The 26,286-nt window shown below is 33.8% G+C and overlaps 3 protein-coding genes across 6 annotated transcripts in view; 2 read left to right on the top strand and 1 right to left on the bottom strand.

Annotated features, from left to right (window-relative positions):
• The first annotated feature begins 39 nt into the window (after nucleotides 1-39).
• LOC105196329 (regulator of MON1-CCZ1 complex) lies at nucleotides 40-5,939 on the top strand. 4 transcript variants are annotated; one of them, XM_011162221.3, is made up of 12 exons: nucleotides 40-489; nucleotides 2,421-2,597; nucleotides 2,684-2,989; nucleotides 3,084-3,258; nucleotides 3,337-3,496; nucleotides 3,568-3,673; nucleotides 3,745-3,898; nucleotides 3,988-4,051; nucleotides 4,134-4,353; nucleotides 4,455-4,624; nucleotides 4,715-4,990; nucleotides 5,055-5,316. In XM_011162221.3, exons 2-12 carry the CDS (start codon nucleotides 2,469-2,471, stop codon nucleotides 5,314-5,316), a joined length of 2,022 nt encoding a protein of 673 aa, XP_011160523.1. In that variant the 5' UTR covers nucleotides 40-489; nucleotides 2,421-2,468. The 4 variants fall into 4 exon arrangements, with proteins under 4 accessions (XP_011160523.1, XP_025988542.1, XP_039303838.1 ...); XM_039447904.1 differs by lacking the exon at nucleotides 40-489 and adding an exon at nucleotides 5,544-5,939 and having other exon boundaries at nucleotides 2,469-2,597; nucleotides 5,055-5,348; XM_026132757.2 differs by lacking the exon at nucleotides 40-489 and having other exon boundaries at nucleotides 2,363-2,597; nucleotides 4,042-4,051; nucleotides 5,055-5,520.
• Nucleotides 5,940-9,115: 3,176 nt separating this feature from the next.
• Nucleotides 9,116-26,286, top strand: part of LOC105196320 (tektin-3) — a 157,360-nt gene continuing 140,189 nt past the window's right edge. Inside the window, exon 1 of the mRNA XM_039447901.1 lies at nucleotides 9,116-10,518. The gene's annotated coding sequence lies outside the window, so the exon portion shown is untranslated. The remainder of the gene's footprint in view (nucleotides 10,519-26,286) is intronic.
• LOC105196326 (GTP-binding protein Di-Ras2) overlaps nucleotides 14,816-26,286 on the bottom strand; it is a 72,606-nt gene continuing 61,135 nt past the window's right edge. The window contains exons 3-8 of the mRNA XM_026132755.2: nucleotides 24,115-24,222; nucleotides 23,296-23,549; nucleotides 20,678-21,299; nucleotides 19,162-19,307; nucleotides 18,613-18,875; nucleotides 14,816-16,494 (exon numbers count right to left, since the gene is read on the bottom strand). Of these exons, the coding sequence (XP_025988540.1) occupies nucleotides 16,290-16,494; nucleotides 18,613-18,875; nucleotides 19,162-19,307; nucleotides 20,678-20,864 (801 nt within the window). The 5' untranslated portion in view covers nucleotides 20,865-21,299; nucleotides 23,296-23,549; nucleotides 24,115-24,222 and the 3' untranslated portion in view covers nucleotides 14,816-16,289. The remainder of the gene's footprint in view (nucleotides 16,495-18,612; nucleotides 18,876-19,161; nucleotides 19,308-20,677; nucleotides 21,300-23,295; nucleotides 23,550-24,114; nucleotides 24,223-26,286) is intronic.

The raw sequence follows: 26,286 nt of genomic DNA, 5'->3' as shown, positions 1-26,286 counted from the left end.
TGTCGTGGACTGCTGAAAGTGAAGTGTCGACGTTCGTACCGACATCCGTCGTGTTGAATGCATGGTTCGAAGTCATATCGCGTTCAATCGTGTTTCGCAGCTTCTCTGTTGCCTTTTATTCCGAGTTTCCGACATGCGTGAGCACCGAAAGGGTTTTGAGAGTTCCGAAAACGAAAAGGCTCGCGCGTTCGTGGCAAGTATGAATCAAGACGAATCGTCGTAAGGAGAATCTTGGATTCCGTGTCACTCAGACGACAATCGGTCGGGACGGCGCGAAGTCCCATCGCGTGTTCAATCGCGTCTTTTTCGTTGCCCCATATCTCGTATCTCGAGTTTTCGACGGGCATGAGTGTCGAGGGTGTTGAAAACAAACCAAGTGTCGCGCATTTGTACCAAATATAAATCAAGAGGAGAGGATCTTGGATCTTCGAAATTAAGCGACGGCCGAGACTACGAGACGGAGCTGAACGGAGCGACCAGTGGCGGACGGTGAGTCAATCTGGACTCGTATTTATTGTTTATGCGTCTCATTTTTATTGCATTCGCGTAAATTATCGTCGATGCGATGCGACGAGACGAATCAATCGGTCGCGCGAAAGCGGTTAGGAGTTAGGTTAGGTTAGGAACGATTGACTTCGTATACGCGCGCTCGGCGCTTCCTTCGCCAGAGTTTCAGTAGAGTCCCTAGAAGTTAGAAGTTGAGAGTCTTGGACATCTCGGGGTTCCACGTGATTGGACTGCACCTAAAATGGCAGCACCAATACGGATCCCTGTTTAATCCTCTTTAGCCAATGCGATAACAGCATACAACACGTTCAAGTGTACACAATGATAAACATACACACACACATAAAGCTCACGTACTTACACTAACATATTAATCACCGATATTTTAGAGGCAGATGTCCAGACTCTCTACTTCTAGGGACTCTAGGGTTTCGTGAGGTGCAACGATTCGCAGGGTCATGTAGGTAGCTTGAGTTACCGACGCTGAGTCGGTAACGATAACGCACGCGCGCGCTCGGAACATGAATAATTTTAGGGGAAAGTAGGTAAATTGCACGCACCTAAGGGAAATTTATCGCAGTGAAGTGATTTTTAAAGTTGAAATCGATACGAGTACAGAAATAGAAACTTTAAACATTTTTTTATCATTATGTATTGTCATATTGAACAATTTTTTATTTGGTAATGCTATATTCAGCAAAAAGAAGCAAGTGGTTAAACGAAAAAATTTCTCGGGCCTTGGGTAATTGTACGTGCGGTTGGATAAATGGACGCGGAGGAAAAATGAGGTTATAGCCCATTCTTTTAACTACACTACACTGCACTACACTGTACTAGTGGCACTATAGTTGATCTCACGTGGTCTCACGCCTTTCAAGATGGATGCGTAATATTGTCGACGGCGAACTTGATTTGATAAAAAAACAATTACTTGATGACTATTTAATTAAATTTAATAAACAATAGCTCAAAGAACGCAGGAAAAAACGTACTTTTGTTAGGTATAACAAAATTAAATGACTAAAGTAAAAATACGGACTTATTGCCTTATTTTCTGAATGCCAAAATCGCAAGAAAAATCATGATTTTACTTTTTCTTATTTTTTCAATTAACTACGTTTTTAAATGATATAACGTATGGTTATATATTTAAAAAATGCCTTCAGCCTACAAATATCGTCGTGATATAATTTCTATTCATCGGGAAGGTGTCAAACCACGAAGCGTACAATTAGCCAGTGCGTACAATAACCCTACTTTCCCCTATAGATCAAATGTTTTTATTATTTATGTTTATTACTTTATTAGTCTACATATTTGTGTATAACTATATATAATTATGTATGAAATATTTTTACTGGAAGTGAGAAAGATAAAGAAATAAATTAATATGTCTCAGATACTTTGTTTTCAATTTTAAATATAAATTTATTTAGTTTAATGTAATTATGTTTTTGTTTCTATTGCGTATAAACAAAAACATAATTACATTAAACTAAATAAATTTATATTTAAAATTGAAAACAAAGTATCTGAGACATATTAATTTATTTCTTTATCTTTCTCACTTCCAGTAAAAATATTTCATACATAATTATATATAGTTATACACAAATATGTAGACTAATAAAGTAATAAACATAAATAATAAAAACATTTGATCTATAAAATTATTCATGTTCCGAGCGCGCGCGTGCGTTATCGTTACCGACTCAGCGTCGGTAACTCAAGCTACCTACATGACCCTGCGAATCGTTGCACCTCACTGTACATACATACATACATACATTGGCGTCGTAGTGTATATCTACGTTGTAGAGATGGCGTCTCGAAAAATTGTATCGGTCAAATCGTGGAGTGTCGTGGACATCGCCACTCTCAGGTTTCTTGGGTTTCTTTCTGCTTATATCCAGTGCACCATAACCTAAAGAACTGTCAAGCGTAGAATCAGATGATCAGATATGCCAGACATGGAAGCTGACGATCAAGGGAAGAACGATGATTACTACCTGGAGTTGTCTCCTGATCCCATCAGGTTCGAATCGGTCAGCTGCCTCACGAATGTGTTTTTCGATGATTCGAAGCAGCAAGTTAGTCGCAATTTTGTCCTGGTGCACGTGAATTCTTTGCCTCTATCTTGACCTTGCGATCTGACAAACATGATCTGTGTACACAGGTGTTTGCGGTCCGCTCAGGAGGTGTTACAGGAGTGCTCGTTAAGGGCCCAGACCAGAACTTGAATTTTCGGATGGAGGACAGAGGCCCAGTGATATCCATCAAGTTTTCTCCCGACATGAGTGTACTTGCAATCCAGCGTACCAACTCGTCGGTGGAGTTTGTTAATTATTCCTCTGTCTCTGGTCTGGATAATGTCGAGTACTCTCAATCGTGTAAAGGAAAGAACGCCACGATATTAGGTTTTGTATGGACCCATGGCAACGAGATACTTGTAGTCACAGATCACGGAGTAGAATTGTTTCAAGTGCGAAATTTTTATATCGTTTTTGTTATGATTCTATATTATTTAGAAGGAATGTCGACAAGAAATGCTGAAACTGAAATCACTGTTTTTACAGGTTAATCCAGAAAAACGTAATGTTAGAGCATTAAAAAATTTAAGTTTAGGTGTAAATTGGTTTGTATTTTGTCCTAAGAGTTATCTGGTGCTACTGTCATCTGGAACAGTTGGTAATCAAATACAGGCGTTGCATATTACACCCAGCAATCTTCACAAATTGAACAAATTTGAAAGTTAGTAAAAAAGTAACGTGTGCTTGAATATTGATTTGAGCAAAAAATATTCTCTGCTTATATGACATAATATTTCAGTTGAACATAGCGTTACGAAGCCAGGAAAACTGGCTGTTTCCGAAAGGGATGTAGCATTAGCTATGTTATATGGAACTCCTTCTATAATTTTGTTGCGGCATCAACCTGGCGCCAATCGCTCAATGGGAACAGCATTTGTATATGTTTATACTGTACACAAGTAAGATTTGTTACTATGAATACAATTTGCAATGTGCCTGTGCAGCATTACAGCTACATTCTTTTTTGTAGAATGATGACCATTAAAAAGAGTCATATGTTAAAATTGGATGTTGGTGGTAGATTTGCTATAAATGTTGTTGATAATCTTATTATTGTCCATCATCAAGCATCAAAGGTATATTAATATTGAATAAATAAATTTATGTAAGTATATAAAACAGTGGAATATTTAAATTTATATTTTAGACGTCAATGATATTTGACATCATGCTGTCTGGTGTGAGTGATGGAACAGTAATGCATCACACAAGTATAACTACGGCGAAACCGATTAAGCCTTTCAATCTTAAAGTACCGGGTGCAACTTTGTCTGATCAAATGTATCAACAGTGCCAATTATGTATCCTTTTATCAAAAAATAGTCAAAATATTTTACAATAATATTTGATACTATTAATCTATTTAATATTAAATCTTAACGTTATATAGATTCTCCTAATTGGGTCGTTTTTCAACCAAATATAATAATTGATGTAAAATTAGGTTGTTTGTGGTATGTTTAACTAATTATAATATCTTCTCTTGATTTATTTTTTCATTCGTATATGCTCTTTTATTTATTAATAACACAACAGGTATGTCGAACTCAGATTGGAAGCTTTGGTGAAATTAATCACTGATAAAGTGCTTTTAGTAGAATTTTTAATACAGCGGTCGAACGCTAAGCAGATATTAATACAAGTCTTGCAGAGTTTTATGACTCAGTTACCTGTAAGTTTAATGGAGATGCCGACAATATTCGATAAACTTAATATTGTGTACAGAAGTTATTTAGAAAATGAAATACAAAATCAGGTACTTCTAGATCATATTTCTTTCTTTTTATACATAATTATTATATAATTTTGTACATGGTAATGAGCGACATTAAAAATATATTCATTTATCAATTACAGATGGGGACGCCATTACAGAATAATGTTAAAAATGTAACAACAGTGGCTGAAAATTTTAAGTATAAGTTATTACTCGATCAGAGCGACATGTATAGTCATATATTATCCAAGTTTTCTGAGGATACAATAGAACCAAAAATGATAATATGGGTTTTACTTGAATATATTAGGTACATAAGAAATAATGGATGATGACTTACCATAAATTTTTATCGAGAATTAGGTTATTTTATCTAAGTAATTATATCGGTTTTTCACAGATCGTTAGCTGAACACGGAATACCGGTGCAACATTACTTGCATGAATTAGTCATCACGACGTTAGTACATCGGAAAGCTTATTATCAGCTTCATCAATTATTACAATATCACGTCGTCGCCGATTCGAAGCCTTTAGCTTGTTTACTGCTCTCCCTGGAAAACTTATATTCGGCGGCACATCAGCTGGCGTTGGACATGCTGAAACGACTGGGAAATGCGCATGAGGAGATAATCGAAGTGCTTTTATCTAAAGGGCACATCTTGGCTGCTCTACGGTAACTTAAAATGTTATCTTTAATTTACATTTGCACATATGTTTATTACATTTTTACGCTTCAGATATGTTCGATCGGTTGGAATGGCAGATCAAGTGTCTGCGAGAAAATTCTTGGAAGCAGCGAAAGCTGCCGATGACGCGACGCTGTTTCACTCGGTCTTTAAATTCTTTGAGCAACGCAATTTGAGACTACACAACACTACAGCTTTTACGAAGGGGGAACATTGCCAGCCATATGTACAGCATTTCAAATTTCTATTCCAAGGAACGGACAATGAGTGCAATTCGGACACAAACTCGAACGTTACCACTATCTCTTCGTAGGATTCCTATATTGGTGTTTGCGAGAACGATAGGTAAAAAATAATATTCATTTTATTTTTATTTAACGAAGCTGATAGAGAATTTACATGCTGTAGTTGCTTCGTAATTAGTAAATTCCTATAGCATTGTATAAATATATATTGTTATGAATTATTTATTATGAGGGAGGAAGAGAATAAAAAATCAAGACAAATTTGTAAATAATATGTGTGTCATTTACCTTCCAGAGTATCTCCTTTCCATTGTTTTGCACTGCCAAGTCCACACTGCGAGATTTTCTTTAATATGGGAATTAGACATTCGAGACTTCTAAAGTATAAGGTTTCTTTAATAATCTTTTAATAGCGAGACTTATGTAGTGTAATACATTTATAATGAATTTCTTATTTACGAAGAGTACTCGGTAATATCAGCATTCGTTTTTGTCTTTTGATGTTTATTTTCAGACGTAATATATCGCAAGATATAGATTCTCTTTATAATTAAAAAAAAAAAAAACGAATATCATCTCTTGCGTCCCTTGATAGTGTAGTGAAAGATAAACAAGTTGGTCGCCGGTTAAGTCTATAAACTACAATATTCATTAAATTTACAATAGGAGAAGAAGATATAGATTCTGTATACATCAGAAGTACAATAAATACAATCTGTTACAGCAAACCAAGGACTATACAGTAACAGACGTCGCAGTTTCAATTAACAATAAGTCTAGGTACACGGAGAGAACTGTGACGCGTGGGTGAGGAAAAGTAGAGGATCGCTATTATCAAGTGTGAGTTTAAGTGCTTCCTTCATCAAGGATGACCAAACTCCGATTAATTTAATTGGTGATTGAATATTGTAAAATTATTTGTTACACAATGTATACGGATAAAATTAATATGGACTACTAATTGTTTGATGAATGAAAGAGAAGATTGGATTAGGATGAACAAATTGTGCAGTTGTAGAAACTTTGCTGCAAATAATCCTGTTGTTTGAATTAATTACCGATTAAGTCAATCGGAATTTGGTTAAAGTTATTTTGAAGCAATCGTAGTTGCCATCGAGTACCGAATGCATAGATTTATTAAAATGGTTATAAAAATATTCAAATTTTCAACATAGCGTGCAAAGAATTACAAATTACAGTGCTTACACACATCTATGAAGAAACAACAAGATACTGGGAAATTGGTCAAGTGTTAATATTGTATCTGTTAATCGCGATGATAGAGCATTTCCGGAATTGTTTGTAATGTACTGAGAAATGATTTGATTGTTTAAGCTCGGTTGTGTTGATTGAGAAAGTAAATAGCGACGCGCGAGTTTTTGGTCCTCTTTAAAAGATTAATTTATTTAAAAGATTCTTTTCTGTTTCATTGTAATATTCGTAAAACTGGCACGAAAGGAACCTCATTCTCCAGCATTGCGCTCTTTCAAGTCTACCTTTTCACAATGTTCCTATTGATCGACCATTAAATCGATAATTAAATATAAAATTGAAAGTAATTAATTTGCTTCTTTCACGTCGACTGGGTACCGTACATTTATTTTCTTAGCGAATCTTTACTTTTATTGAAAGATTAAAGAAAAAAAATATCTAATGTTTTTGTTTTATGAATTTTTGTTTTAGAAATATGTAAATTTAATCCTTAATTAATCTAATTGCGAATTAAAAATTAATATATTTTGTTGATTCAGCTCATTTGATATCATCATCACGTAATTCTTCAGAACGGTAAAAATAGTCGTTAATGTTCACTCGAACTAATGCGATGAAGAACATGAAAAATTGGCAGAAGTTCTGCCTTGTTTAACAATGATAATTTTTTCTTTTTCTTTCCAAAAATTTAATCTATGTTTGCTTTAATTATAGAAAGAATAGATTAATTATAGAAAATGCGCTTTAAAAAGATAATGTACAGAGTATAGAAATTGCGTACAAGTGTATTAATATAATATTACAATTATTTTAATTTAATTAAAATAATATCTAAATGTGTACGAGAAAGTGAGAGAGAAACAAAGAAAGAGAGATAATTTCAATACGCGATAAATTAAATTATCTCTCTTTCAACAGTTATTTCAATAACAGAAAGTACTTGAATCACAAAGTGAATGTAATGCCAGGGAATTCTCTGTTTAAGAAATTAATTGGGATTAAAAGAAGTTTATATTTCGAGATAGAAAAGAAATTAACGAGAGATGACATTTCCATTTTTTTTAAATGTATGAACGATTTTATAAAAACGAATTTCAAACAGGTGTATGCGTCACAGAGAGTTAATCGGAATTTGATTGGCGGTCGTCGCGTGCCTCACTTCGCACCGTATCGCCGTACCCTCATTGAATCGCTCGCACGCTCGCGTCCGCATCGCGTAATTTTCGAGATTAGTTTAACAATTACGGTAACGAAATGTAAGTAACGTTGTGGATTAATAAAGAGAACAGTTTGCCGCGATAAGCAACGTATGTAAATTGTACGTTAACAAAAGCGTCGTATATTATAGTCACATTGCATCCCAAGTAGAACAAAAGAGTCAATAACAATTAGACATCAAATTTATCGAATTTATGTCATTATTTGGTCAACATGGCCAGAAGATGGAGTAAATTTGATCAATTTGACGCCAAATTGACGTAATTTGACTTTTCTGTTCTCTTTGGGAGAAACGAAGGTCCTCGTTTTGCTCGGACGAAGGGGTTAAGAATTGCGTTCTTCGCGTACGTGGAAAGAGCGCGTCCGCGTCCGCGTTAAGTGACGAACTTCACGTCGTTTCGTTCGGTGCAGTTGGCGGTTGGCGGTTATGTGTAATTCTCCGCGTCGCGTTGTCGTGTTCCAGTAAGCTCATCAACAGTGGTAAGAAGTAAGATAATTCTACGAGATGCTACATCTCCCGTTAACAAGAAAGAGGGAGAGAGAGAGAGAGAGAGAGAGAAAGAGAATGTGTGTTACAGACATAAGCGCATAATAGCGGTTGCTTTCCTTTTTTAGTAACACAGTCGACACAGCGTCGTTTCATCTTTGTTACTCATTGAGTATCAAAAAAGGATAGAATGATGCTTGTGTTTATTAAAAGGAAAGCAGCCAGTATAGATTATTGAATTCGGATTTCATTGGTTCTCCTCTTAACGTCTTCATTACCGTCCAGCTTGTAGGTAATATTGATGCGCGCGAAATGAATCAGAAGCTTCTCTAACCTTAATACGAGAATCCCACGATTTTTTATCATTTGTGCTGTGCAGCGATATCGTTTCTCTCCAGTGGGAAACAATAACTGATAAAAATATCTTCGATTCTATACGAGTATACGTCGCGATATCCTATACATTTAAAAAAAGCCTACTTTCCGGAGTATTAATCTGGAAGGATTGTTAATTTATTTTTACCCCCCGCGATATTTCTATTTCTAGTCATTTATTCCTAATTTATAACATCTATAGGTGTGCAACAGGGTTGGGAAAGTTACTTTTTAAAAGTAACTCGTTATTGTTACTGAGTCGGTAAAGTAGCTGCCTTAACAGCAGACTATTAATTCTAAAAAAAAAAATAACTCGTTATTATTATTATTACTTAAAAAATAACGTTACTTTTTTCCTTATTTCTTTACTGCTAAAACAAGATTGAGTTAAACAAAAAAATTGTTTTTATTTTTTTTGTTAAAATATTAAAAATAATTTTATTTTGTATTTTAAAATTACAAGACCATTAAAAATTAAAAAAAAAATATTAAAAGATGCTCAAAATACAAATAAAAAGTTTTTTTTTTTATTAAATTTATACAGTGAAATTTCTATTCTTTTGCATCTTCAAATTTTGTATTGAAAAATTTTAACATGATACTTTCGCACTCAAAATTATTCTTCAAATGTATATGCCAATGACATCCTAAAACTATACTCAAAATAACTTTAAATGTAACATAAACAGCTGAAGACCAACAATACACGTACAAAACAAAACAGAAATTATCACAAATATGTTCAAAATGTAAAAAGTAACTGTTAAATTCATTACAGTTACGAAAAAAGAAAACTAACTATTATTGATTATGAAAAAATAATTGTAATCGTAACGACGCTACATATAACTTAGAGAGAGAGAGAGAGAGAGAGAGAGGAAGTAAGTGTTACTTCCCAACCCTGGTGTGTAATTTCACCGCAATTATATCAACGTGATATATTAAGCACATTCGTAACTTTATATGTGCGAATTTTGCGACCTGGATATAAATTAACTGACAAACACCGGCCGATAAGCAAGGCGTTAAGATACGCGAGTGCCGTAAATGTACTTACAAACAGACATTAGACAGAGACTTTCCGAAGATCGAGTTTCCCCTTTTGATTCATTAGCTTAGCCTTTTTTCTTTCTCGTCTTACACGCTATATGTATAGGCTGCCCGAAAATGCAAGCGTACTTCGGACATTCGCAACATATTTTATGCGCGAACGGAAACGAATTATAAAATAGGTCAATGCGCCCAAATAATTTTAAGCTATTTGGAGTGTATGAAGCGCTAGCGATAAAACGTGAAAACATTTCTCGGAATTAAAATCCATACAATTTTTGAGTGGGTTTGATTTTTGGTACTTTACAACGAAATTATATTTCACGTTTTTCTGTTGTCTGAATGAATCATAAAAATCATTCGGTATGAATTGCATCAAAACTTGGACTGGCCTGAATCGATAAAAAATACACAGAGTTTAAACCCTGAACTTTTCACATCGTTTCATTTTGCCAGTTTTAAATGATTAGCCTGTTTCTGTTTGCACACCGCAGTAATATTACAATAGATAGTTTCATATAAAAGCAACAGAATAATATTAATAGTCAGTATAAAATATATAATATTGAATAATGATAATAATGCTGAAATATGTGAGTGAGATTATCCTCGATTAAAAATATTTAATAAATGTCCGAACTACGCGTACATCAAAAGATATTCCGTACAGAATTTCTAACTCGGTATATAGATACACGGCTACGCGCCGATTACATATACAGCATCATCTGGGAATACCTAACTATATATATATTAAGTTTGATATTAAATATTTACAGGGACATCATTACCCGGCCATTCCGCTTGTTTGCGAGAGTAAGCTTAAGGAATTGGAAATCAGTTGGAGGACGCTCACGCATCTGAGGAGCTTAGAGAGGAGAGGAGTGGATCGTGTCCTTTGCTTCTGTGCGACGATACGGCGAATTAGGTGAGTACTTATATACAAAAGAATTGTATTGTTACAAAAATCCTGATTATAATATAACAAGCCCGAGGAGATAATTGCCCATTCTCGTATCTATGTTTTGGAACTTAGCGTACACCCACGGTCATCGATTTTGTCCCTCGGAAAATTTTCCAAACTGAGAAGTCACTATTTTTCTACATATTCGCAGTTTATGATTAACGTAGAAATTATTAATTAAATGACGCTGAAACAACATAATAATTTAATAACAATACAATAATTTAATAATAGTTTGATAGTTTTTAAAAATTTATCTTTAACTTATCTTCTTTTTCATCACGAGAAATTATTAATTATATTTATCTTTAAAACTCGAGTTCGCGGATTATCTTCCGAAAATTTATTGCATTTGACATAAAGGTTACTTCGCTTTTATGTCAAACGCGGTCGCAAGCGGCCGGCGCGATCGTAAGCTCTGACGTTACGTTAATCATGAACTGCGAGTATGTAGAAATAGTGATTTCTCAGTTTGGAAAATTTTCCGAGGGACAAAATTGATGACCGTACATAAAGCTTCGATGCTTAGTGCACATTTACTCGTTCTAATTATAAGAGCTGCGGGAAACAATTGATTGTTATGAACAAACTAAAGACTATTGTCCCGTCAATGTCTTGCAAAAGCTTTCTTATTACAATTTCTTAGGTTCAGCGCCGAGAAGCAGGATAATAGTCTTTACCGAGTCAACATATAAGTTTTGATAGACTTTGGTCCATTGTACGTATTTAGATAAGGGTTGAGTTAGCTCGATCGATTATTTAGAATATACATATCGCGTGAATTGTGGGTGGAAGGGAAGTTTCGTGAAATACAAGTAAAGTTCGACAGGTAGGGTTTGTTTCAAGAAATCCGTTGAGGTCGCGTGAAGTTTCATGGACACAGGAGGGAATGTTCGCCACAATAGCCGCAACAAAATTGCGTTTGTGTTATCGTCGGCGAGCGTGCAAAATCTACTCGATGTAACTAACACCGTGCTAAACCGTTTAAACTTCAGAAATCTACCCGGCTTCTGCCTAAATTACTTTTTCACCTTGTTACAATTTTTCCGCGACGTATCGTACATTTTTCGCCACGTGTTCGTCTCTTTTAAATTTTTTCCAAGAGAGATTTTCTGAGATTTTAATAAATACATTTTCTTTCTCTAAAAAGAAACACGGTTGTTTAAACTTTAATGTATTTTTATAATATTTATACGTAAGAAGATATATCTTTACTATTCGTATCGGAAAATTCAACTGCTTGAGAAATTTAATATGTATGAAATCAAACATAAATATAAAGTGAAAATTTGAGTCTGTTATATGGTAATTTTCGTAAAAGTTTACATTGCAGAATTACATTCGGATTCTGATTTATAAGAGGAACTTATTTTGTCAACATCTACTTGCAGTGCATATTACACGTGTCACAATTAATGTTCAAATTCTAGATATGTACAAATGAATCTGGTGAACAATATCTTGACTGTTTTAATAAACTAAATGTATTTTTTTAGTAGCTTTTTGCACGTTTACCGACGATACGCGTTGCTCGCATTTGTACAAACGATAAAACGATAAACAGATAGAAGTACACTGCTCTCTCGCATTAAAATGTCAAAATACAAAACTTTACGCATACATTCGCGCGGAAATGCTCGCGAGGTACTCGTTAAACATATTTTCTTGATCTTTTTTTAACAATGAGCTTACCTCGAGAACATCTCGCGATCTCAGTTCACTTCGCTAAACATACCTTTCACCTTTATAATTTCCTCTTGGTCGCGTGAAAAATATCTTAATGGGACGGTTATTAATATTCGTAATCTAGTCGCATTACTTAACGGAGCAGCGATTGATCCTTTTTTTAATCTGTGTCTTTGCTTCCTCTTAACCTTCATTTAAATTTATTGATATTTCTTTTGTTCTTATCCTTTAAATAGCTTAAACTTTCAAGCATGAATTGCAACATGAAAAAAATACTGATGAAATGAAAATAATTAACAAATTATTAACGTAGATACAAAAGTTAGGACATAGTGAATTATGATTATAATTAGATAACAATTTTGCGAGTCTTACTGTAATCGCAATTTATTTGTATTTCAACTTACAATTGATAATTGTCGTTAAAGATGTTCGTTATCGCAATTATTGAAGTTGTCAATTAAAAAAAAAAATTATTTTACTTTTAAGTAGAACGTATGTTCTATGTATATTTTGATAATTATATATTTTTTAAACTTGAAAGTTTAATCTCTCTCTGATTATTATTACACCAAAGACATTGTAGCACAATATTCGCGTACATAAATTTATTTTGCAAACACTAGCTCCTATTTAACTTATTGCAAGACAAATTAAGTTAATTGATATTTTGTTATCAGCAGAAGGTTTTTGATTTTTATCCACAAAATACAAGATTTGTTTTAAAACTTCTAGCTATATCTAAGCTAATTATCGAAACACTTTATTTTCTACCTAAGTATTTTACGGTTATATTCTTGAATAAACTCATTCGATGAAATATATGTATTCAAGCACAGCTCGTACTTTACGATGCATAAAATAAGATACGAAACATTATTAAAATGATTCACAAGTTATTAGATTTTTTATTTTAGGGGGGGGGGGTAGGATATATTTCTCGTACAACCGCGAATTAATGAGACTTACTATACGTGTATACGATACAACTCTCAAATGCGAATATTTCACGCGAATATTTCTCGTGAAATATTCGCGTGAAATATTCGTATATCTCGCTACCTTAATTTGTACAGTTACTTGCTTAATTATGTGGCATTATATATTACATATTTTTAATACGCGTTAATATGATATATATATTCAAGGTATTTCGCGTACCTCAATACCGTTATAATAACTGTTTCAGTTTGTGGTATTTCTTCAATCCCCTTTGTGCATCGGTTCAGTTACGATGGCATATGAGTCTCCTTCCTGTTCTATTTTATACGTTAGATAGATCTTTTCTTACTTCACAATTGCATATATAAAATATTGGCATTTTCTTCAATACTTTCTGCGCTACTTTTGATTTCTCTTGAGGCAAAATATATTCTCTTTACAAAAACCTCACGTACTGTAAATAATTCTATACAACATACAGCATTTTTTTTGAGTTGTACAAAGTCATTAGTTTTGACAATTTTTTTTCGTACAGAGAGATAAAATTTTTACTCCGATAATTATTTTTTAGTTATTGTCTTTTCAGATAAGAGTATTTCAAAATAATTTATGATAGAAGTAATGTAATTAATAGCACATATATATATATATATATATATATATGTATTGTTTATAATATAATTTATCAATAATATTGTTTCAGTTTTAAATAAGAGAATGTATCATGAAAGAATCGAAATATTAAATAAGGAATTATAGTTGAATAATAATTATAACTGTAATAATTTACAATTCTATTAAATGTTGTGACAGTTTGAAGAGAAATTGCAGCATGACTGAAACTCATTAAAATGTTATAGAACAAGGAGGAGAGTCGTTTCTATCGATTCATCCCTTAATTAGTATCCTATCTAAATCCAAATATCTAAAATAATGTGCTCCGATATATTTCCCATAGGTATGCATTACTGGAATTTCTAAAGGTTATGAATATATATCTCTTAAATATTGCAGTATATTGCAGTACTTTCGGGATATTATAACTGCAATTTATGTAAATAATTATTATGCATCTGGTACATACGCGATCAATATTAAGCTTTAAAATTATTAAAACAAATTGCGCAATTAAAAACTTTAACGAAATGGTTCACTAAAAATGTACCATATTGTATAAGATTTTATAAATATCATTATTCACTTTTTCGTCTGTAAAAGTTTTTGCTCAAATAGAAAATATAATTTTAGTAGATTGAAACGAAGAATTAATTATTTTATAAAACATTCCAAGTGAGTGGGTTTTGCATTAAAATGATTCTATGTTGAATATTAATTCCTAAAATATAACGTGAAATTTAAGAATTTTTTAAAAAGTAGCAACATTCATAAAAGCAGTAACAGTTAAAATGTCGCATACACAGAATCGAAAATGAAGCCCTTAAGCTTCAACGTATATACTCGAAAAAGATATTAAAATACATATTGCACAATTTATTGCAGTAGCTTATCCTCATCTCATAAGCGTTTAAAAACAAAAGCGCATATTTGAGTTAGCAGAGAGGTAGCAGAAAAAAGTATTTTGTGCTTTGACTGTTACTTGTCCTATAATTTTTAATCAAATTGCTTTTTATGCGATGGCGCGATAGAAACTTTTTTTAATACAAGCAAATAATATTTCTTTAAAGAGATGTGCATCGCGTGTATTGCGAAAAAGTTTTTAATATGTCTTTACTACCAGAATTTTTTAATTGGTCTTAAACTGTATTTAAGCGCGGCGTATCTCTCTTTTACGAATATTTTGTGCCAAATGAGACGCTTTAAATGCATTTAAATGCATATTTTTAGTTTTATTAAAAATATTGCTAAACGTTTTTGTTTATAACTATTTTAAACAATACTTGTTAATTTTCGCCAATTATTCGTTGTTTGAATGACGTCAAAAGTTAAGAGTACATCTCGAAATATGCCCTTCTTTTGTTACTCAAGACATTCCTTGTCTTGAGTAACAAAAGAAGGGCATATTTTCAAAGAGCTGCGTTTTTAAAATTGACGTTTTTATTATTATTTTTATTTCAGTATATTACGAACTTGTTAGATGCTCGTTGCAAGAAGTTCTTTGAATCTTACGAGCTCTTTAAATAAAACTCGTACTTGCAATCGTTATTTTTCGAGAGAGAGAGACAACGCTTTTATATTCGCAGATTATATGCAATTAATTATCGGACATAGTTCTTTTGAAGTTATGACCTATATTGGAAAAGCGATATGCGTGCATTCTTAATTTAGAACAATCGCGTATTTCTCGTTAAATAAACTTTCCTATATGCAATAAAATCTTATATCGCTTTACTAATTCTTTTTTAGGATGCTTTGAGTGTAAAAATAATCGCAAGAAAATGCTGCACATACTTTAAGAATGTAAACTTTTACTTAAAATTAGGAATATTTACACGGAGGAATATAAGAGTTCATTCATTCGTTGAAAACAATTACATATCCGTTATTAAGTATCAATTTCACGTTCACGCCATTTTAATACGTATATGTACAGGGGATGTTTCAAGAAAAATGTGTATCAATAACTTTTATATTACAATTTGAAGTTCTGTTTTTCTTAACCAAAATTGAATAAATTAATAATTATTTTATAATTTCCACGTAAGAAATTATTGTTCGCTTAATTTGAAGAAAATATTTGTTACGTTTGGTATTTTGTATTAAATTTATGCCAAGGGAAAATTAATTTCAAACTTAAAATTTAAAGATAATACTCCTGTTATCAATACACATGCTTTCTGGTATAAATCTTACGAAGTTAATGGTTTGTATCTGTTCGAGCTTTGAGCTAGACGGTCTAGCCATTTTATCTACTCGTTACGCTTCTCACCTTTCTCAGAACTCCGTTTGGCTTAAGACGAAATAAGCAGTAAACGCTAATCCGTTATCCATGTTAGCCGTGAAGAGATTACTTGCCTCGTTTCCTTGCAAATGCTAGCTCTTGAGTCTTACCTTAACGCACTTGTTCAAGAGAACTCGATTGCTCGTTGTCACGTTCCTTTGCAATAATCAGGACTCCTGACGAAACTCGTTTCTCAGGATAAACGAATTTAGGAGATATTGCAGTCATCGGTGCGGGCATCCCTGATCTGCTGTTTCGTTTTTCTTGAGGTGCGTCTGATCAGGCTGCGACTACGTGGCTTGCTCTTCACCTCCTCGGTAACACTGACGACGCTAGAACCCTGAGCCGCGACCACTTGCTGAGAATTCCCGACGGGACCCGCGCTGCCGGTTCTGCCGTTAGGGCTGCCGGACCTTTCATTGTAACAGAATAATAATCGATGAGAAGTAGATATAAAATTGTCGTAGTCGATTAACGTTAAAATACGCTTTGGGTCCTTTCTCCCAATTTTTAATTTGATATTCAGTTATGCTCATCCGCGTCGCACATTATTTTACTCTTTTATTAATTTGGATAAAGGATTGTGATATAACTCTTTTGATATTAATTATTTATATTTCATATTAATTTTGGATTAATTTCATATATTTTGTATTAATTAAAATCTCTCCTTGGGAAAAGATAATTGCTGCAACTTAAAATGAGAACTTTTCCAAAATGAGATTTTAAGTAAAGAACACTAAAGAGTTGAAAGTAAAGGAATGTAAATATTATTTAAGACTTTTGAAAGTAATATACCGTAATAGTTCTCTAGAGCTCTATTAAACTGTCACAATTAATTATATAAGGAATTACAATTAAACGAAAGCGGCAATAAATATTTAAACGCTACACGACAGCTTTATCTTAAGACGCTATAAAATGTAAAATTTGAGTTTCGATATTTTTCCGAGCCTTGAATAGATTGAAGAGAAATCACATTTATATATATGAAAACAATTTTGAAATTAATTTTCTTTAATTGTGATTTTTAGAATATACAATCTTTTCTTCAATGTTTGAAAACACATGTGCATGTTATTCTTATATGTGTCTTATATTCTTACATATAATCATAATATGGTACGTAATAACGAATAAAATCAATTAAAAAAAAAAAATTAAGCAATGTAAACGATACAAGCCCGAGTATTATCGAATATCAATAATAATGTACGAGAGAATAATCGTTGACGATCTGAAACGATATTGGAGCTACATGAAAACGGTATCGAATGTTTCACAATTATGTTCACATTTGATCTACTTCGACAATGGCGCGATTGGCGATGCGAAAGTGCATTGAAAACATTTTGGATTGAATACCTTGTTTTGTTAATATATGCTGTAGATGAAACGCGTATAACAAAATACGACTGATGGCAGATTTGCGAATGCGGTTAAGGTCATTAATTGAAATTATCGTCATTGAAATTACGATGTCGTTTAAAGAAATCACGGTGTAATTCAGTTTAATATTATTAGCATCATACGTACGTAGTCTGACAGGTTTCTTTTCGAATTTCTATTGATTTTTTTTATTGACATTAAAAGAACTTAATTATTTTCAACATCTATAAAATTTGATTTTTACAATTTTTATATTTTTAGTCAAATGCTCGATATGTTTCCCAAATAGAACTAATTATTATTTATAAGTAATTGATAGGTGATAACACATCTATTGTTCATAATTTATATTTGTTTTTCTACGTTTCTGAAGTTAAAAAGAAGGAAAAGAATTTAATAATATTTATTATTAATCGACTGCATTGAATTGTCTCTAATATAACTATATTGTCACTCTACATTTAATTTAAAACGTGCCTCTCACAATTCTCAGTTCTCGTTTACGTGGGATGCAATCTTCATCTTAAGCCTGCTTGCACCAACTATCTGGGTTAAGTAAGTCTGACTTAGCGATTCACTGTGTCTTTTGAGATTACAGTCCTTTCTGTGATGGATATGACATGAAAAATTTACTTAATCATCGTAATTAATGCTAAGTAACGAGCAATATTTTAAACAAATAAATCATAAATGCAAACAGTCATATTCGACGTTAGTGACGTTTCAGAATATACATATTTGTATTATAACATACAAAACTCTCTCTTTTCATTTTTCTCAAAAATGGATTTATATTAGCTTGATTTTTCCTTAAAAAAAGAAAAGAATAAAGTTCAACTGGGAATTTAAATTCTTCATGTTTTATAATGTAAGAATTATCTGGATAAGCTAAGCTTTAAATTAAAATTTCATTAAAATAAAAAAAAAATAGAAGCTCTCTCTGTTCTTTTATAATAATTTATAACACGAAAATTATTCGCATTGGTTGATTTTTCCTAAAAAAAAAAAACTAAAAAATTTTAAATTTTTTAAAAGAATTTTAAACAAAACATTACACATTATATTTGTATGTTCTGTGCATATGCAAAAGCCTTGTCGCTTAACGACTCTATTCGCAGAAAGTAATATTAGCGTTACGATACCTGCGTGAGCCGTATGCCGAACATCTTCTCCTAAGCCCCGATTGCTCGACCTCGGTAGGATTTTTCGGCACGATTCTGGAAAGCGTGACGAAACATCTGAATACGTCCTTAATGTTGTAGTCGTCTTTCGCCGAACACTCCATCACTTTAGCGCGAAGTTTTGGCAATTCGCAAAACAGCCACTCGCTCACGTCCTCGATAGGTACTTCCCTTCTAGCTGGCGCTAGATCTAGCTTGTTCCCTGCGACGACTATTGGTACTTCCTGTTGGAAAGAAAATACGTCTTCGTTACTATCTTGTACCAGCAAAGCGTAACTTATGAGATCGAATCAGAAAGTTCCAGTATGATGCTTTTTCATCGGATTCAGATATTGTGCGAATGTATAAAAAAAATACTGAGAAGAGCAAATTAACAGTTCATACTCTTCCACATATTAGACGGAAATTTACTTTAAATCGCAGTTGGTAATTACTGAAGTTGGTAACTACTGAATATTTGATAAACTTTTTGAAATGAATTACGAGTGAATAAATCTGAATAAGCCGCACCTGGAAATCGGGTCGTTGTTCTCTTACTTCTTCGAAGCAGCGTTTCACGCACTCGAAACTCGGTAACGATGATGACGCGTACACGAGCAGAAACGCGTGGGCGGTGGCTATGCTCAACCGCCTCATCGCGGGAAACTGCAAGTCACCTGGATAAATAAAAACTTGTTTGATGTAATGAATCTTTATGAAAAAAATTTTTCTACACGCCAGAAAAAAATCGCGCATTGTTGCTCCGCAAGTAAGTTACTACGCAAAGTAAGTTCTTAGAAAATGCCGTTTTACAATAACTTCTTATTCACGACTTGGTTTCCGTATTTTTTTTTATTTATTTTTTTATTCAAAGGTTATATTGAAATTGGCAACTATTTATATCGCGATACTTTTGCAAATGTCGACGCTGATGCTGTTATTCTTGATAAATTTTTACTACATACTCTCTTTATATGCGTTACGTACGCATGACGCGTTTACTTCGTTGCTTTTTCCGATACTTCCCGCTGCTCTCTCGCTAAAAAGTTATTTGGATGTATCCTCGTGCAATCTCGATTAGATCAAGGATGTCTTGGTGCATGAGCGCATTTATATAACTGTATCGAGCGCTACTGAGTTACGTTTATTTGATACGCGATTCCGAGATCGAAGTTCCCTTCGTTTTCAATCAAAACATTCCGTATTTCGCTCTACCATCGAGAATTTGTGCACATGGTGTTACGTAACATTTAACATTTTTTGTCATATTGCGTAGTAGATTCACGAGAAAAGAATACATAACATTTCAAGATATTTAATGGTTTTTTAAAAAAATACAGAGTTTTAATTTGTCACAGACTTAGTATTTTTATTACGGTTTTTATGAGCACATCCACGAATATACGACATTTTTAAATGAAATGATAAATTAATAATAATATGATTATGTTGAGCTTTATAATATACGATTTAAATGCATAATAATAGTTAATTGAAATCTACTCAATTAACTTAAGTATTGAATCGTGGTGTAGCACATGAAATATCACGTTAAATTGACATAATCCTTTAATAAAAGCAAGTACTTCAGCTTTTTCGATATTAGCAATTAATCGAGTTATAGCTCGAAAATAAAAAAAAAGGAATAAAAATGCATTTATGGTTTTTAATCTTTTTTACTTTTATGTAAATTTTTTAAATATTTAATTAAATATTTAATTAAAATGGGATTATTCAAACAATCTTTGCTCCAAAGCAAAATAATAATAAAGTTTTACAATTAAATATCTCTTATTTTTAAAACAAATTTTCTTAAAAATCACAACAATGGTTTCACTGGCTCGTGTTACAAATCACAGAATAATTAAAGGCCAATGAACGAGCAAAACGGTTATTATTTAACTAATTTATTAAATCTAATAAAATTGCGAATACGGTTTTGGTCTAACTTGACTTTCTTCAGCCGCACATTAACATTAATTTATTTTCCATAAAACTGCTTGATACAAAATCGACACTTGATATGTCGTAAAATAATAAGACTCACCCGCGGTATCTAGAAGATCAACCTTAAGCGTCAGAGTGCCGAGGACGCATTCTCGCGAGTACAGATCCTCCACGGTGGGCCGGTATCGTTCGCTGAATCCCTGGCCGAGTAATCGGCGTATAATGGAACTCTTGCCGACCCCGGCGCCGCCGAGCACCACCAGCCTGATCCTTTCGAGATCGGCCATGTTTTCTGGTCGGTCGCACCCTGGTGATCTGGAGCACGACCGTGAGAATGTCGCCGCCTCAGGATGGCATCACCCGGGAGGAGGTCGATCGGAGTCTCGTCCACCTCCTGGAAATCCAATACGGTCGTTGTACCCGTCCCGTCACCCGCGTCCGTCAAGGCGCTCCTTCTTCGTCCGAAGGATACTAATTTGATTCCCCGCGGCAATTCCTGACCGCGCGGTCAGGAGCAAGTCGGCGGTGGTAGTTCCTCGAGATCGATCAATCGCGATCGACGTTGCTTTGAAACGATCGCGTTTTCCCATCCAACGACGTCGCACGTCACCGACTTCCCCATTCACTTACCCCGCTTACATTGCGCTCTCGCGGGGACTCCCATCTTCCTCGGGGGAAATCGCAGCCGTTCGCCCGCTTCGCGATTCGAGTTAAAAGCTCCGCTGAAAGATGAAAAACCGTTCTTGTATTTACACTTGCCAAATATAAAATTTTATCGACGAAATGAAATTATGAGACTGGGGAAATCCGGTGTAACATCATTTGGGATTGCTAAGTGGAGTGGAAATTGAAATAAATAACATTGCTGTCGATGTTCCGAATTAATTGGAATATTCCGTTCATCAACAGCAACTTTTATTGAGGCCACATGCTTTTATGCTTTATGTTAAGAAATCCGATATGTTGGTTATAAATATCGAAGCAGAAAGTCTCGATGGTTGTTTAGGTCAGTAAGCAGACGAAATATATTGCAATAACCAAAGTATTTTTTTTTCTAGTATTAATATCTATAATAATATTGATAATAGCAAGAGGAAATTTTTTCTTCTCTCTGAATTATAATCATTTATAAAACTTATACTGTTTTATTTAGATGACATCAATTTTTATATCAGTACTCTTATATCAATACATTTTATATCAACTACTTTCAGATTTGAATATTTTGAATTTTATGATACAAATTATATTTGCCGAGATATGTATCAAATTACGAATACTTTAATTTTTTTAATTACAACAAACTACAAAAAACATACCAAACTAAAATTATATATTCTTATGCAAGATGAAATCGTTTACGAAAATTAACGAAACTCAGAAACATCGCGGAAATTCTGTTCATTCAACGAAAATATGCAAACGGGTAGTCGCGGTAGTGCACTATTTTTTGTATCTCTTTTGCACGGCAAACGCACATGGGAAATGAATACAATACGTTCTGAATGAAATATACCGTGGTGAAACGAAACTCCCAACTATCACGTATTTTCTATGTATTAAATTTCAATCTCAAGAATATATTTTCCACGGTTACCGATCAATCTCTGTCGTTCGTTTCAAACTATTACATTATCCAGTTATTATTGTTATTTTGTGCCTTCTCATTTTACTTTTACTAATTTTTCTTTTATATCAAAGAACGTGCGCGTAATTGTTGATGAATTTGACTTTAATTATAATTAATTGCAACTTTAATACAATTATATTCATTGGCTAAAGAAATGATTGCTCTCTTGCTGTTATTAATAAAGAGTTCTTATTAATGAAAGATATTTTACCATATAAATCTATATTTGAATTTATATTATAAGTGAAAGTATTGATATACAGTGATAACACATTAATTTCAATTTACGCAAATCACGTGCTTCCTTTGTGGGGGAAAGTTGTATAGATGTTGAAGAGATTAATTTATATTCACATATACATATATATTTTTTCTACATTTGCATAATACATATTAATTAATAACGATATTACTTCAGCATTTATCGTTAGAGATTTCCAAGTAATGGAAAATACATGAGTGCTAATATAGTTTTGATGAAAATTTGCATGGATTTGCCTCTAGTTATTACATTTTACATTGAAATAGATATTAAAAGGTAATTAAATTGAACAATTTAAACGTGTTATTCCACATTAGATATATCGATAAATAACAGCTACATGCAAACTTTACGTGCTTTCGATTTCGATCGGAAAGAAATTTTTGTGATTGCAGATACTTGAAAGTTTTTCACTTGAAGACATGACCTTTTTACAAATTAATTATATTTAAATTACCTTTTACTAATGAAATTTCTTTTACTAATGAAATTTGTTTTTACCGCGCAAATAGACACAATAATGTCGTTTTAATGCCACGGGTCCTTCCGATTCATTCAACTTTCGTAAATGTAAAATTTCTCTTTCGATGAAAATTCATGTAGAGGATACAGGTTAATTTTGTTTAATCCTGCCTTGCGTAGAGGACCGGAACACAGGGTGGATGGGACGCGTAATGAAATTTCACCGGGCAGCGCGGTGGTATTTACAACCCGTGCGAGATGAAAAAGCGTGTCATCGCTGTCGCTGCGACGCGACGTGATCGTAATTCACTCTGCACCCCATGTCCGCGAAGGAATTATGAAAGGGAAGGAAAAGAGCGCGTACCTCGCTTCCGCGTGATTTATACTGGCAGTCGGATACTTCTTCGCGTTATCTGTATCTCACTTCTCTCGCCTCTCTTTTTTTCTCTCTCTCTCTCTCTTTTCTCTTTTCCACTATCGAGAAGATTCGTGCTCTTCCGGCAGGAGTCACAGGTGGCTGCCGGCGGCAATCTCCTTTTTCTCTTTCGACTACTCCCGCGGAGAGTCCTCGCGGGATTAAGACCTCGCTAAACGCGCCGGTGCCGGCAACAGCTGGCTCTGTTTTTATAAAATAAAGTCTTTAATTGCCAAGTTCATTAGGTGCTGCGGCGAAACGCGTTACCGCGTCAACCACGCGCAATTATGATTCGAAGCTTTTCACGCGGAAGGGTTCGTATAGGTTATCCAAATTATGCGCCTTAGAACAATTGTCCAAATTATGCGCGTTTGATTTTCGTTTAATGAATTTGACACGAATGGATCGCGCGTTCCTAAAGATTTTGCACAACGCGAAGTACATATATTTATTGCGATCTCTCTTTATGATTCTCCGTAGCTTCTTGCGGTCGTTACATTTTATTGACATTGTGATTCTGCTTTTAATGCTTTCAGCGAGTCGGCATTATTTCCACGTCACTGAATAAAGTAGTCAAAATAATTTACAAGAGCGTTTAATAAATTGTAGCTTGTTACATCGTTAATTCCCCCATCAATAATAAATGCAATAAAGACTGGAAAAATCTTTTAGAAATAGTCAATAAGAGAGGCAAAGAAGGCAGATTTATGACATAAAATACTGCAAGAAATTAACAAATAAAAAGTGTAAGACTCAAGGGAACAATACCATTATACTTGCAATATGCTTCGTATAATCAGTAGCTTTTGCTCTCCTTTTTATTTGTATCCCTCGTTAGAGTGTCGAAAACCCCGCGTTGGTGTCTGAATATTGATTCTGCAACAGAAAATCAATAATAAATTAGCAAGATGTTGTAATCAACATTTGGATTAGGATTTTGTATCGCATTGTTAGTTGTATATGTATGCGTGCTATCAATCTTTCGTACAAATAACGCTTCGCTGAATCTTTTTCAAACTAATTGAAATCCGGTAAACCGAGTAAGAGGGATGAATCGCGCAATCCGCCTATCTTAAGTGTTGAGAGAAACTGGAATCTGCAGCATTCCGGAGCTATTAGGATAATTATTCACGTCATTAGTGTTTCTCGTGATTCTCCCGCGATTCATATACGTATTATCCGTCGAACTTCGATTGCGGAAAGCGTATTCGACATATATTAACCTTGGCGGTATACTTTTAATCCCTATTTACATAAATGTAATCTGTTAGGAGTTGCCACGTGCTGCATATTACATACTTTCAAATTCTTCTAATTACGTTATACGCTTATAATCTGTATTAACTAATTATAAGTAAACAAATCTTGTTTTTTCGTAATTAGATTTATTACTTGGAATAAAAGTGGAAATGAAATTTACAACGAAATCTACTTTGCTTAATTTATCTAGTTACTGCAACAGCATGCCAATGCAAATTTATCCCTTGTATTATTTTCCGCAGTACGAAAGTTTTGTTATTGTTGGATAGCTGCTGTGGGAACAGTAACATCTTTTATATGATTCTCCAGAGATAGAAATGGAAAAGAGCTCAGCGGGAGACTTTCTCGGCTAACCCATGACGCGGATTTGTTCAAACACTATCTTGTGGAATGGTGGAGCGAAATCTTACAGAACTCGTTTCAGTTTTTAGAAACAGATCCTGTTTTGGGAAACTTTGGATATTTTAAACAAACAATAGCAGACCTGAAAAGAAACATGGGAGATAACGTCGAATACACTATCATACGATTACCATAGTATCACGGTGTATGTATACAGAGCTAAAAGAAAACGCGAATTCTCTTATATTGTCTTATAACGTACACTCCTCAGGCTTTGCCAAAAGCTACGCTGTGGAAGGAACATCAATAGACGCGTCCTAAATTAGGTTATATTTAATTAACACGAAATCTGGTTACATTTTAAATATCGCAGCGTTTTAATATTCCGCAAGCGAATATTATTCCATGAGCGAAAGTTTTGGGACAAAATATTATACGGTTAAATATTATATTTTGCCATTTCTTATACATTCATAATAAATGAAAAGGCTAATTATGCAGAAGTGCGTTTACCGTTCGGAAAATTTGGCCGCGTATATCTTTTATACATAATAAAATTAGTTTTTATTATGTTTAATTTCCCTAAGGCAGAGTTCACCACTTTTAATTTTATGCGCTTCTGAGATGTCATATTCAGAGAGTAGGAAAGTTATGCTTCGCGATTTCCTGGGGCAAATGTAAAATTATCTTGCGCGTTCGCTCGTTTCGCTTTGCCGTTATTGCATTATGAATACGACCGCGTATTTATTCGCGGATGACGAAATAATAAATTTCATTAATGATTTTGTAATATCGCGCGACATCCTACGTGTGTTGAAAACCTAGTTATTATTAGATCCTACCTTTACGACCGTTAACCGATTTCCGTTGGCATCAGCATAACGATTTACATAATAATGCCCGAAAATTCCCGCACGGCTTTTCAAGGCACGGCCGATAAAATTGAAGTCGTTATTTCGCCGCTCGCGTACAAACAGACGTTGGCAAGACGGTTCGTCTAATCACGTCACACCCCTCGATGACCCTACTAATGTCTCTTTTCGTCTCCTCGCAACAAATGATATCTCTCCGGTGGCACTGACGTCATGTATCGTGATATCCGAAAATATGAAGAAAGTTTTCCTAAATCAGGGACGCAGCTGTCGTATAGTGGGGTAAATGAGGTGTTTAGGGGTTTTTTCTGTCTTCATTTATCTCTGCTTCTCTTTCTTGATATGAAAAAAAGAAAAAGAAGCAGAAATATAAAATCCCGAAAAAAAACTTTTATATGTGGAAAATTTCATATTTATAATATTAATTTAGTTGAAACATCTCATCTCTTTTTCCCATCTGCAAAGT

The sequence above is a fragment of the Solenopsis invicta genome, chromosome 4, assembly GCF_016802725.1.
Source record: "Solenopsis invicta isolate M01_SB chromosome 4, UNIL_Sinv_3.0, whole genome shotgun sequence".
Taxonomy (NCBI): domain Eukaryota; kingdom Metazoa; phylum Arthropoda; class Insecta; order Hymenoptera; family Formicidae; genus Solenopsis; species Solenopsis invicta.
The sequence above is the reverse complement of the archived record's forward strand: the minus strand, read 5'-3'. Positions and strand labels throughout refer to the sequence as shown.

Bases quoted from the DNA above. Each gene is read 5' to 3' on its own strand.
- LOC105196329 (XM_039447904.1), top strand. From the start codon at position 2,469: ATGCCAGACATGGAAGCTGACGATCAAGGGAAGAACGATGATTACTAC. The intron at 2,598-2,683 runs GTTAGTCGCAAT...CTGTGTACACAG, and splicing joins TCGATGATTCGAAGCAGCAA to GTGTTTGCGGTCCGCTCAGG. The intron at 3,899-3,987 runs GTATCCTTTTAT...AACGTTATATAG, and splicing joins GTATCAACAGTGCCAATTAT to ATTCTCCTAATTGGGTCGTT.